Source organism: Centruroides sculpturatus, unplaced genomic scaffold (genome assembly GCF_000671375.1).
Source record: "Centruroides sculpturatus isolate CEXI.00-Female unplaced genomic scaffold, Cexi_2.0 scaffold1080, whole genome shotgun sequence".
Classification (NCBI taxonomy): Eukaryota; Metazoa; Arthropoda; class Arachnida; order Scorpiones; family Buthidae; genus Centruroides; species Centruroides sculpturatus.
Genome location: NW_019385284.1, coordinates 130,052 through 145,386, shown reverse-complemented (window position 1 = coordinate 145,386; position 15,335 = coordinate 130,052). Strand labels below are relative to the sequence as shown.

The 15,335-nt window shown below is 29.3% G+C and overlaps 1 protein-coding gene across 1 annotated transcript; it reads right to left on the bottom strand.

Moving 5' to 3' along the window:
• Positions 1-12,076: 12,076 nt before the first annotated feature.
• Positions 12,077-14,523, bottom strand: LOC111637169 (TATA box-binding protein-associated factor, RNA polymerase I, subunit C-like). The gene has a single exon (XM_023382594.1). The coding sequence runs from the start codon at positions 14,399-14,401 to the stop codon at positions 12,128-12,130; it is 2,274 nt and encodes a 757-aa protein (XP_023238362.1). The 5' UTR covers positions 14,402-14,523; the 3' UTR covers positions 12,077-12,127.
• Positions 14,524-15,335: the final 812 nt, after the last annotated feature.

The following is a 15,335-nucleotide window of genomic DNA, read 5'->3' as shown; positions in this document are numbered from 1 at the left end:
TTCTCATATTTTTGTATTCATTTTCATAAAAACTGTATCTTATTTAAAAGAAAATTAAAATATATAATTATTAGGATGACATATATATTCATTTCCATAGTTTTAAGTATTGTCGCATTAAACAATTTGTGCATGTATATACATTATCACTTTTTGTATTTACTAGTGTTTAAGTTGACTTTTTAATTATGAAAAAAAATCTCAAAAAAACTAGAGTTTGACTTATGACTAAGGCAGATATAAACTGCAAACCTTTACCCAAATCCAATTTATAATATTTTTGAAATGAACAGGAATGGTATAGAAATATTCATTATTGCAAAAACAGAATAGCTTTATATCATACACAGGTTGTTGAAAAAATTTAGAAATGTATATGTAGCTATCGTACAATTATATTTTAGTTATATAAACATAGCTGTCATACTCTACTGATTTTCCAAACTGAATATGGGGAAAGGATGAGAGTTAACAATTGAAGTAAAGTCCAAAAGTATACTCTGTGATACAAGTTCATTGATCTCAGCTGCTATTGATATCAACAATTGTGCCAAAGATACTGTTTGTAATAGTAAAATTAAAATGCTACAAAGATGATGGGTATTTATTATTACAGTAGAACCTCAAAAACTCGGCCTAATGTGGACCGAAGGGTGGCCGAGTTTGTGAAAATGCTGGGTTATTGGGAATGGGGTTAAAAAAAATAAGTATGAGTGTTTCCTCAGAAAATACTGTACTGTACTTGTATGTATTGTTTACTTGAGAATANAAATTGTGCTCATAATATAAACTTTTGCACATTACAATTTTGATGTGTAATCAGGATAGCAAATAACAACTTTTTATGCTTTATTGGTCTCATTATTTATGGCACAGCTAAAAATTCACCTGAAACCTATTAGAAACAAATACTGCAGATTGCTATCCTAAGGAGTCTTATCTGCAACATAAAAATGTATGATCCCATCTCTCTCAGTAAATGGTGCAATAAATATGAATGACTACTATGATTATTTTGTTTGAATCAGTCTTGTATCTTAATTAATTCAACTAAAAGTTGTATTACAGGAAAGGAAATGAATAGTATCACAAAAATCCTGGAACATATAATTTGAATTCTGATATTAGATATCTGAATTTTCATTTTGGAGTTTATGATAAATTCACTGTTCCAACCATGCTTAGTTTCTTCACTTCAATATTAAACCTTCAATTTGTTTGCAGCCATATGATTTTACAGCAGAATACCATATTTACTCACATATAAGACAAGGCTTTTATTCACTTTTCACTGTTTCAAAAACCTAGGTCATCCTATACACTCAAGTAAAGGATTTTTTGCATATTTTTCAATAATTTTTCTGAACTGTGTATTTCACATTTTTTAACTAGATGCTTATTTACTCTCTTGTGTTTAAAAACAAAAGTATTTTATCTAGGTTGTTTGAATTGTTCTTGTGTATTGTCAGGAGTAAAGATGAATAGCAATAGGAAAAGCAAATCTTTTGAATTGAATTCCAGTTTGAAATTCCAAAATCACATGGAAACTAGATATAAGTTTTAATCCATTCCTACATAAAAACAGATGATTATTTGAAAATCAGAATTTGGAGAAACTCATAAGTGTAATCAACAGAGAGTGGATTTGACTGTTAAGAATTGGCAAAAAAGGTTCCCAATTGTCCAGCTTTACATGAACAAATTATGTTGATTTTACAAGATATTTTCTTAAAGTTTAAAATGCCAGTTATTTTTGCAGGACAATGTGTGTAATTATGTGCATTTGATATTTTATTTGTGATTAAACAAAATAAAATTAGAATTGTATTAATAAATCTAATTTACTTTATTTGATCTTTAAAGTCACACCTTGTCCTATATGCAAGATCATCTTAAATGCGAGTAAATACGGTAATTTTACTTACTTTTCTACAGATAACTTTTTACATATAGAGCAGAAAGCATCAAAAATGATGTATGGTTGCATGATAGTGGAGAAAGTGTTTGATAAAGTTCAAAGATTTTTCTCCATACATATAACTATTTATCCCATGTAAAATAAAAAAAAAGTTTTTTGTTTGTTTAATAATGCTTGGGAATCATACTATAACATTACAGTGTTTATCATGATTTCAGTCAATAATACAACAAAAAAATTTGTCAATATTTAGAATTTGTCAAACAGGGACTATTGGCTGAAACTTAAATTGTCAGAAGTGTAAAAACTTTTTATATTATGCAGCAACAAGATTTTATTATTATGTGAAAAGTTTGTTTTTATATTTTGTTCCCTTAGATGGTAAATATTGGAGGATAAAGAAAAAAAAAGATGTTAGTAGTAAGGAAATTCAACAAAATGAATATGTGGCCTAAGCATTGTTACAAAACTAAAAACAGTGACAACAATAATAATAATGTTAAATTAAAAATTTAATATTGAATATAAATACATAGAAGAAGCATTGGAAAAACAGGTTACAGTAAACAAATTTTCATGAGAATTGATATACAAATAAAATGCCTCTGGAGATACAGATTACAAATTATTGTTTTGTGAGAGGTAACTTACTTTCTAAGGATCCATAACATACTAATTGTTAAGACTAATGACAAGATGGCATGTCATTAGTCTTGACAACATCGGAAGGCTCAGTGATGCTCTGGGACCTATGTTTGAGTTCAGGTTAGAAATTCAAGTCTTAGTGATCTGTCATATATATGTTGAGCTCCATCCATTATCACCTGGCCATCCCCATTATGGGCCCAGTGAACCCATGATAGTATGAAAAAAGGCCATCGTAATGCCCACAGAGCAGAAAGGATTTAAAACTAAATTCTTACAAAAAAACAAAACACATCTAATTGTAATGTTAATTTTTTCAAATGCCTGAAGTGCTTCTGCTGATGAATTAGTAGAGATATGAAAACATTTAGAAAACGTTATTAAATAAACTTTTAAGTTCTTGATCAGTTATTTCTTGAAATTGAAACAGGTTTAAGTAATTTTAATATATACTGTAATTAAAATTAAGTATAAAATCTATGAACTACTTTTCAGAATTTTATCCCTAAAAAAAAATTTCATCATCATTAAGAAAACCTTTTAAAATGAGATAATTTAAATCATAAATTATTGTTATTATTATCAAAATATTTTTATAAAAACATTAATAAATCATATTATTAAAAAAAAACTTAATATAAATTTATAAATACATTATTCTGCTTATATTAAAATTGTGTATATTTTTTCATATTTTATAGGACAACATTCAAGTTTGCAGGAACACTTCCACCATTAAAAGTAAAAAAGAAGAAAAGAATTGGAATCTAATGGAATAAAATCAGAATCATTTGTATAAAATGAACTGTTTATTTGTAATTTATAAAAAAAATTGTTATAAATTTAATATGTAACAGTACAAATACGTATTTCTCATATTTTTGTATTCATTTTCATAAAAACTGTATCTTATTTAAAAGAAAATTAAAATATATAATTATTAGGATGACATATATATTCATTTCCATAGTTTTAAGTATTGTCGCATTAAACAATTTGTGCATGTATATACATTATCACTTTTTGTATTTACTAGTGTTTAAGTTGACTTTTTAATTATGAAAAAAAATCTCAAAAAAACTAGAGTTTGACTTATGACTAAGGCAGATATAAACTGCAAACCTTTACCCAAATCCAATTTATAATATTTTTGAAATGAACAGGAATGGTATAGAAATATTCATTATTGCAAAAACAGAATAGCTTTATATCATACACAGGTTGTTGAAAAAATTTAGAAATGTATATGTAGCTATCGTACAATTATATTTTAGTTATATAAACATAGCTGTCATACTCTACTGATTTTCCAAACTGAATATGGGGAAAGGATGAGAGTTAACAATTGAAGTAAAGTCCAAAAGTATACTCTGTGATACAAGTTCATTGATCTCAGCTGCTATTGATATCAACAATTGTGCCAAAGATACTGTTTGTAATAGTAAAATTAAAATGCTACAAAGATGATGGGTATTTATTATTACAGTAGAACCTCAAAAACTCGGCCTAATGTGGACCGAAGGGTGGCCGAGTTTGTGAAAATGCTGGGTTATTGGGAATGGGGTTAAAAAAAATAAGTATGAGTGTTTCCTCAGAAAATACTGTACTGTACTTGTATGTATTGTTTACTTGAGAATATAACAGAGAATAAACTGCCCAAATACCCTTAAACAAAGGAAAAGTACGTCCTTTATGAAGGCATAGAGCCTTTACTACATGAAAATGAAAATTAATGAATACACTGTGTACAGTAATTTAACTGATAAGACAGACCTCAGAAAAATACTTTATGAGAATTTTTATACTTTTATAAAGCTGTCTATAATGAAAATTAATTAACTAAGGATTTGTTTGCCCTGCCAGGGTGTGGCCGAGTTATCCGGAGTGCCGGGTTATCAGAGAGCCGAGTTTTCGAGGTTCTACTGTATTAGTATCTACAAAGTGGATCCTTAAAATTATCTTTTAAGGATCCACTTTGTAGATGCCTGAAATTTGCATCTCAATGTTGTCATATCTGCTAGTTGTATTGTTAAAGAAAACTTCTGCAGCCAGCCTTTCAAAAGAAATGGTCCAAACACATTGGATAAAACATCTCAAAAGCAACAACTTGCCATGTCTTTGTTAAATGTGGATTTAGAATATGTCACAAAAGCAATTCATGAGAGTCAAGTCTGTTAAGGAGCATCAGAAATGGATCAAGAAAGACTGGCAACATGTTTGGAATGATGAATACACCTTTAATCTTGAATTTGGAGATTGAGAACTCCATGTATATTGTCAGATAAGCAGTTTTCAACTTGTTTACATGGAAACTAGAGTATCTTGAATTAATAATTTGGGGTAAAAACTGCTCTAATTCCAGGTAAGCTATGTATTCTTAAAACATGAATGCAGCTGTGTATCTAGTTATACTGGAAATGTTTATTTCAATACTCAAAAACTTGACTGACTTGTGAGGATAATAATTTCATATTACGTCAAGATAATGCTTAAATCCCAGGGCGAAATGCATTTAGTAGTGGTTTAAGACAGGAACCTTTTTTAAGTGTTTACCTCCTACTACCTGGATTTAAATCCAAACAAAAGTGGGAAATATGAAATGCATGTTATAAGAATACAGGCCTGAAAATCAGCAAAAACTTAATTTTTCAGATTTCTCTTATATATTAACTGCTGAGTAATGTGAAAAATTAGTAAACTCAATGCCAACATGTCATGGTGTCTTTTTAACTTGTGGCTGTCCACAAAGTAGTAATTTTATCTAAATGCTGTCTTCTCATTAGAGGGGGGGGGAAATACTAAGTAAAGTTTTAAGATATTGTATTACAGGATTTTGTTTCTTGTTTTCCAGATTTAGAATAATGTAAAACTATTGATTAACAATAAAACATTGTAAAGTACAATTTTGATGGTATAAAAAAATTAATCTTGGATATATATTTTTGGTGTGTTTATAATAGGAAAAAGGGGTTTTGTTACCAGGTGCAATACAAACCACATTCTTTGCTCATATATCAAATTCTTTAATCATAGATGGAATATACATAGCCTGTTTTTTTAATGAAACTGTCTAACCTTATACTTGGAACAGTTATTTGTTTCTTGACCAAAATCAGTGACAATACAAATAAATATGTTTAAAAAGGGTCTAAGTAAAGTGTCTATTAGACACTTTATTTAGACCCTTTTTAAACATATTTAAAAAGACTGCTCTGGTAGCTTAACCGATTAGAACATTCAGTTCTAATCAGTTAAGCTACCAGAAGATTTAGATTCAGATTCCATCTAGTAGCCATGAACATTTTCTTGACCTTAGTATTCTTCTTTCATAAACAACTCAAACATACCAGGATTTATATTTGGATATTAATTTCAACCACTCAATTTTTACACAAAATAAAGTAATTTATATTTTGATAAAACAAAGTCCTGTTAGACAAACAGTAGTGTCATGCTGTATTTCTACACATTTTAGCTTGTTCTTACAGATGGGACAAAATTGGTACAATACTCTGCAAAGTACCTAAAACTCACAATTTAAAAAAACTTTTATAGTGTATGAGGCATTTATTTTTAATAAGCTACTGCAGATTCCACTGAAGAGTCACTGTATCAGTGCATTCATATTTATAAATATATGAGTGCATATATATTATAATATATATCAGTGCATTATTTATAAATACATTTGTAGAAGCACTGTTATCAATTGTTTAGCAATTGATAACAGCATTGTTGTAGAATGCATTGTTATCAATATAAGCCAAAACAAGCTTGGCTCAGTTATAAGGCATGATGTATGTTTCAAAAGCATGAAAACAAGCAATTTTCATACATAAGAGCCTGCTCTTATTTGCTTGGCAGTACAATAGATATTTTCATCACAATATGCATATCCTTTAAAACAGTGTTTTTTATATTTATACATTAAACAAAACATATTAGAAATAATACTATTTATATAATCAATATTTTAGAAAATATTCCTTTATATAAATGTTAATGTTTTTAATTAGTATTTAGAATTCTTATTTACATATTCTTAATCTTTGTAATATCAAATATTTAATAAAATCAACCTTTATTTCCAAGTTTTAAAGTCAAACAAAACACTTCTTTACTGATATTTAAAAACAATCATCATTAACAATAATTATACTATAATAATTAGCTAGTACCCCTGATATTGAGCCAGAAGGCTTGGAAGTACTTAGGTTTTATTATTATTTATACTAATGTAAATGAATTTTTAAGTAAATTGGCATTTGATAACGAATGAAGTTACAAATCACACACACACATTAATATATGTGCAAAGAGATAATAGAAGATATAACCTGTAAATACATAATAAAAGTTTTAATCTATTCTATTAATAATTTGGAACTTAGCTAATTCATACATAACAATATTCCACATTATTCAAATTATTAAGATTTTATTTTCACAAACAGAATGAATAGCAGTCCTCCCAGAAAACACAGAGAAATCAAGTGCTCTTTAAAAAGTCCTGGAACAGAGATTGCATAAGCACTTTTTTCCATTCATTCAAACAGTTCAAAAGATCCACATGTTCTCCCTTTGGACAAAGGTCCAACAAACAAAAATCTATTTGGCAGTAATATTTTAATATGTAGACCATACAGTATTTCTACTTATTTTCTCTCAAAGTATTCTGACTTCATATAAGAATTTGTCATCTTTTAATTCCATTATTCTTTTATGAACTGTGCACTAAAATTAATTTTGAAAATTGATAATTCTGTTCATGCATGTCTGTTTACACACAAACTAAATATTTAAAAAATCATTATTTAAAATTATTTGCAATTATTCTATATTTTGTAGTAATATACTAACTGAATTTGGCCAATCTATTGATTGAATGTAAAAGTAAATTATATATTATAAATATATTGAAAATTTAATTTGTATTATAAAAAATTATTTATGAAAAAAATATATATATTTATATATATGCAATGAATTTATATAATTCTCTGAAATTATAAGTGAAGCTAAAATGTTTAATTATTACATTTTTTACAAAGTTAAAATCACTTAATAATTTTAATCAAATTGTATTTCAAGAATGTTCAGTACATAATAAAGCCTGAAGTATTTGCATGCATTTTTTCTGCATCATACAGGAACTTTGTGAAAATGGAGGTAATGTTGAAAATATATGATGCACAAAAGATTCTCTAATTTATATGAATATCTATTGAAGATTTATCTGTGCTGTTAATTGCTATACTCAATCAATCAATCAAATACTGCATTTTAAATGCAACTTAAGATATTGCATTTATTTTAAAATTGTCTAAATTCTTTTCTAAAACTCTCATCTGTTGTATTACATTGGATTTANATATGTTGACTGCTACTTTCCAATGAATTGTGGGTAATTGGTAAGACATTTGAATGGAATCCATCTTGCTGAGAATGGAATTATGGGAACTAAGCACTTCGTACTCGAGTTGGAACGTCGTTGATGACGTCAAATTGTTGACTTCAACACTCAACACTCGCGTTGAAAATTGGAATGTCCCGAAGGGTTCGGCTTTTGTCATCATAACGGAGCGTGTCGCGTCCTATTCTTAACAAGTAAAAAGATCGATTGCTATTTATTAATTTAAATTAATGACTTATTTCTCTTTTGAACTATTCAACGGTTGAAATGTAAATATCTGTGCTTGATATTTTTCAAATTTCTCATATAAAATTAAAAGCGAAATACACTCTCCTCAAAAGTGAAATTTCAATACCACGAAGGGATGCACATAGCCAAGTGCAAATTGTAGGACCAGTAGAGGTGAGTGAGATATACAAATGATTAAGTTTGCGTACCTATCGGGTCATCCGATTTCCAGTTTTGGGCTATAAAGACTAGCAGCCGGCTTGGGACGTAAATGCTATCAGCGACGGATTGCGGTTGCCGAACTTTCGAAGAAGCATAGGAAATGCCTCGGAGACCACAGCGAGCTGAATACCACCAGTTAACGAAACGAGACCGTATTCTGGAATTGTGCGATTTCGGTTTGTTGATGTGCGCAGTTGCCACACGTATTAGACACGACATGAGTACCATCCAGCGATGTGTGACACCATGGATACAACATCTGCGAAGACATCGAAGATGGAAGTGGATCACACCAGTGCATGACAAAATGCACAGACCAGAAGATTCGCCGACCGACCCATCGGGACCAGTTTACCACAAAACGTGACATCCGAAGCTGCCTGTCATTGTCAACGAGTGCATCGGTGTCCACTCAAACCATTCGCAACAGGTTTTACAAAGTTAAAATCACTTAATAATTTTAATCAAATTGTATTTCAAGAATGTTCAGTACATAATAAAGCCTGAAGTATTTGCATGCATTTTTTCTGCATCATACAGGAACTTTGTGAAAATGGAGGTAATGTTGAAAATATATGATGCACAAAAGATTCTCTAATTTATATGAATATCTATTGAAGATTTATCTGTGCTGTTAATTGCTATACTCAATCAATCAATCAAATACTGCATTTTAAATGCAACTTAAGATATTGCATTTATTTTAAAATTGTCTAAATTCTTTTCTAAAACTCTCATCTGTTGTATTACATTGGATTTAATTTTTTCTTCCACTACAATTGATGGCATAAAATTATAATTACATTCTATCACTTTACTGCTTGCTACCGTTTTAAGAATATTAAGTATTTCCCATTTGAGTCAGCTGACTAATTCTCAATAAAAAATTTCAATATACCCTGAATATGTTTTAAAATAATTTATAAAATTATTATTTAGCATTAATAAAAATTTATAATTATTATTAAATTCTGTATCTGGACTAAATTATTATTAACATTTTTGTAATTCTTACTATTATGAAAACTCACTATAATGATTATTATTTCAATAAAGAATTTTTGTTTTAATAATAATCAATTTTATGGATGTAATTTCATACATATACAGATCTTTGTGCAAACGAATAGTCTAGAACTGTGAAAAAATTATTTGTTAAAAACTTCTAAAGTACTATTTTTAATGCATTTTCTTAATCATTATTAGAATTAAACATAATTTGCAAATTGTCTTTATATTATATTAGTAAGGTTGGCATTGAAACTTTGTATAATCATATTTCAGTAAATATCATATCAATAATTTCCTTCATTTAAAGATATATAATTTTATTTTTGTACTAATTTAAAACTGTGTCATTCTACATTTTTGTTTCATGAGCACAATAGAGTGCAGTTAAAAGAACACCAGGCATCAACTAAGAAGAGAACAAATAAACTGATGAAATGATGTCTAGTGTTTGTTTAACTGCACTATATCATGCTTACGAAACAAAAAATACATAATTTTATGTTTTCTGTCTACAATTCTAGAGAACAAACTATATAACATTTTGAAATGAGCCTGTATTTTTAACTTTCTGAACTAGTCAGATTTGCAATCTAAAATAACATTTAACTTTTTATTACAGTTATGATTGATTTCTAGTATATATTTATAGTTTCTTATAGTTAGGAAGTTTTTAAATTCATTTTAATTTGACAAATTCCCTTTTCACTGTAAATAACCTAGAATGTAGTAATTTTGGGAGAATGGATTAAGACTTCATCATATCTAACTTCCGAATCTTAAGTCTAAATTATGCCATTACATCATGAGGAAAAAAATGTGTCTGAATGGAATACAACGCCATTATTTAAATAACCAATTTAATAATCCAAACTAACTTTAATGTTTTGACCATTATTTTGATTTTTAACAGAATACCATATACTTTGAATCAAGTTATGACTGAAATTTTACAATGCAGTCTATAATACAGTATGATTTGTGCCAAAGAATGGCCAATACTATCCATTTATTTTTTAAAATTTGTTTATATATGTAAAAGTAAACTAAAACCAGTAACTGCATAAGTATAGAATTAAAGTATATAACCATTTTCAAATATGAAATTTTTTCCTTTCACATTCATATGAAGCTAATGATTCAAACTTGTGTGTGTAATTTATTCAGTGAATTCACATATTTATTTATATAATAGATCAACTGCTATAAAACAAGCATACGCAATAACATAAACTGACATGCCAAAAAATTAGAGACAGCAGCACAAGCAATGTTGTTACTTTCTACTCTTGGGGAATGTTTGAGCTGGAACATTTGCATGTAATGCCATAGGTATTATACTTATCAGTTACATATGAACTTGGTTAGAGTAGCAATGGGCCTTGTAAAAGATTTATCGCCATTTGATCTCGGACTGATTGCTGGAGCAAGAAGAATGGATCACTCTATCAGCAAGGTGGCTAATGCTCTTGGATTTTCTTGTGAAACATCTTCCAGGAATTCTTATATTCCAGACAGATGACAGTACCACATGCACAGTGTGGTGCCCATAGCTGATGCAAAAACGTGGCTGTTGGCAGGTAATCAAGTTAGTAACCATGCAACAAAGAGCAACTCTGTACCAAATCATATCAGACTTCAACATGGGTACTGTTGAACCCATCAGTCAATTCATTGTACAATGTACACTGCATTCCTTGGTTTGGTAATTGCCAACCCACTTGGGTACTATCACTAACATCCGGACATCAGGTAATACACCTGGACCAGAAAACATCAAAATTGGACAATGGATGATCAGCACTATGTTGTGTGGTAAGATGAATCTCGTTTTCAGCTCTTTAGAGCTAATGGTCATGTTTGTGTGTGGCAATGATCTTATGAAGCCATGGATCCATCATGTTGGCAAGTTGTGCAAGCTGGTAGAGTTCCATTCTGCTGGCATGAACAGAGATTGATGATAAGACTGCAGTTGACTTTGACAGGTGTGACATACACTAATCCTGAGACAGATTTTAGCACCTCTTTATGCTTACTATGTTCTCCAATGGTAATGGTTTGTACCAGCAGGATAATGTTACTCCCCAGAAGACACTGGTGGTACTGACATGGTTCGAGGAACACTTGACAAATTTTCAGTTACTTCCTTGGCCATCTCGACCACCAAACTTGAATCTTGCAGAGCACTTATGGGACACTATGCAAACATTACTCAGTGCCTTGCAGAACTACCCAACAATTGCAACTGAATTATGGAGAGCCATTGAGCATGTATGAACTGAATTATCTGTGCAACTCAGACACTTCATAGTGTGTATGCCACATTATGTAGGCATTGTTAATCAGGCTCATGGAGGAGCTATACATTACTAGATAGATGTAATTTTTTGACACTTCTGTTTATAACACATTTGTGTACTTTTGTGTTGTAGTTTAATTCAAACAACATTCAATATTTCTTAATTTTTTTCAGTTGTACCCTCTCTTGCTAAATTTGTGGTGTTACTACTAATTTATTATATTATATAATAGACTGCAATATAAAAATTTGCTCATAATTCTTAGGCTAAATCAATACATTCAAAATTACTTATCTTAAAAAATTATAAAATCAACCTTCACTCTTTTCAAATAGTCATTCATTAAAAATATAAAATACTTTATTTTAAATCGCCTTGTCTCACTATTATTATTTAAAAACCTGCTACAAAAGAAACTTTTTGTGATCGTATCTTAATTCTTTCACCACCAACTGTTGAAATTTCTTGACTAGGAGGAATTATATCTTCCATTTCATCATTATTAATCATACTTTCATTCAAAAGATTACTATTATAACTGTTATTATCACAAGAAATGTTATAATTTAAATTAGAATCAGCTTCAACTTCATTTCTAATAGGAACTGTAGTTTCTTTGAACCATACATCATACATATCTTTAGATAAAGAATCCATTTCTTCATAAGGGGGAATTTTACATTTAAATGAAAATTGTTTATTGCACAATGAAGGTAATTTTTTGATAACTGTTTTATCATCAAAGGAAGTAAATATAGATTTACTATCTTCTGTACATATATTACAGGATGGACATATTTCTTCATTACTGAATGTTGTACTTTTAATATGACTACAGAATTTGCAATGTTTTGAAGAAATACAATTATCAATAATATCATTCATCTGTTCAGAGCAATCAACTACTGAAAATGGTTCCCAGGATGAATCACATTTTGCATTAGGAATTTCATTTAATGATGCTTCTTTTATCCACCAATCAATATCAGACATTTCAAATGGACCTGTAAATTCACAACTAGAATCAAATTGCTGTTCTTTTTTCTCCTTTAGATTCCAAAAATAGTCTTGATAAAATATATCACCTACAGATGATAGTTGAAAAGTCACAAACCCATTATCATGTATTGTACTACAAGTTCCGATTAAAGGCATCGAGAGCCGTTGCAAAACTGTATCGTCACAGATCTTTTCTCTAAATTTTAAATATTTGACTATATCTTTTGGTTTTGAAAGATGCCAAGGAGACATATCTGAAATTGGCTGTATTTGATTGGAAGAACTTACTTGAAAACAACAAATTTGTTGTGGGAGATGTGAACCTAATAATAATTGAATTCTAGAATCATCAATTTTTTGTATATCACAATACATTGGAGAAGAATCTAAAAGATGATTCCATATCAAAATAGGTTTTTTAGGAAAACGTTCATCAATTAATACTAAATGATTTGTAGTTGCTACATAGTGATGAAAAGATTGATGTATGTTTAGTCTGGAAAAAGTAATTTCTTCTTTTGATAAAAGAAAAAAACTTTTAATTGGAAACAATTCCAAACATTTGGAATGTTTGCTTCTTATATCAGCAAGACAAACTGTAGTACTATTAGAATAAGATATACAACGTGGATGTGATCCAAAGTAGCACCCTTGCCAGGAATCCAATCTTTCCATTTGAATCTTAATATTATCATTACATTCCGAATCCCACAATGTTTTATCATTATCAAAATTCCTAATTATTAAATGTCCTTTTTGAGTACATAATGCATATTCACCCATTATATAGGGACTTAAGCAACAATAAGCCAATTTATCATCTATTATTTTAAAAACAGAATCAATACTTGCACAATCTGAAGTTATTGATAAAAAATTGCAACGTTCTTTTTCTCGTACAGAACATAAAATTTTTTCTGAGAATGCTTGTGAATATATTTGACATATATTATTATTAACTTTAATCTTTTCTTTAGTTGAATAATTAAAAAATTTATCATTATCTAAGTTTCTACTGAGTTCTGTTATCATAACTTCATTTAGATGTTTTCCTCCTGGATATATTAGTAATGGCATATCATCATTTATATTTACACATTTAACACAACTGAGACATCCTCCAGAATAGAGCCAGTTTTCTTTGGGAACAGGTAATTTTTCAGGCATAATTTCTGCCATCTCATATAATGATTTTGGTACTACAATTTCTTCCTGTTTTATACTGGATCTAGATAACTGTTTCTCAAAATTAAGATAAAACTTTTTGCTGGCCTTGCTCTTACTGTGTACAGTACGAAATAAACTATTATAAAATTGTTTCTCTTGCCTGTGTAACTGACACAGCTGTTCACAGCAAGGATCAAATAACTCTTCTAACATATTTGGAGGGGTAAAGGGAAGTGAACATTTTTCTGACACAAAGTTTTTAGTATTTTCATGTTTTAAAACAGACAATAAACAATTATTTTCCCTATTTAATGATTCAGATTCAAAATGTACATCTACTCCAGTGCCTCCATGGTCAGGAATTAAACTGAAGTCCATAACACAAAAAGCACACAAGTGATTACTAAATGTTGATGTATGCCATAAAGGATATAATGCAGGTAAGGTATTTTCTGCCATATTTAACAATTTAGATGACATCAAATATATACTTGTTGGCATAATCCAAAAATATTATATAAATAGCAGCAATAACATTTTAATCTTCTTATAATGAAACTTTATTTTATAAATTAGAAACTATAAATACAATTCAAAACTCCCAGCACATGGTGCAATCACGTGTTTCCAATGTACCAGATTCTCTTGGAAAGTTTTCCAAAAATGTCGAATATATAAATAATTATAACAAGTTTATTATAAACATTTTTTATTTATTAATTTTTAAATTAAAGGAGTTTTAATAAACGTATTCTTACGTAAGTCAAATTAATTTTTACTTAAAGGTTTACGTTAAATTTCCTTAAATTTTTATTATATAATAAAATGTTTAATATATTTAATATAATAATGTTTAATATGTGCCAAATAAAGAGTTTTCGTAATTATTTATATAATAAAAACTCATAAAAATACATTTGTTGTTAACATGATTAAAACATTTGGGCTACAAAAGAGCCAAAATGTTATTTTTTCAACAAATTTTTGTTCCTTTAAATATCTTTTGCGGCACAGGTACTAAAATTGTTATTACAGACAACGAGATAGAAATGTGTAGTGTTAGCCATTGTATATAGAAACAAGGTACTCTTGTTGAGGCAATTTTGAGTTCTGGAACTTTGGCAAGCCGGACATTCCAATTTTCAACGCTGACTCAGCGCTGATCTCAACATTCGTTAAAATTCGTTCCTTTTTTCAACGTTGAGGTAGCGCTGTTGTCAGCGCTGACTCAACACACTCAGCACTCAACAGATATGTTGACTGCTACTTTCCAATGAATTGTGGGTAATTGGTAAGACATTTGAATGGAATCCATCTTGCTGAGAATGGAATTATGGGAACTAAGCACTTCGTACTCGAGTTGGAACGTCGTTGATGACGTCAAATTGTTGACTTCAACACTCAACACTCGCGTTGAAAATTGGAATGTCCCGAT

Bases quoted from the DNA above. Each gene is read 5' to 3' on its own strand.
- LOC111637169 (XM_023382594.1), bottom strand. From the start codon at position 14,401: ATGCCAACAAGTATATATTTGATGTCATCTAAATTGTTAAATATGGCA.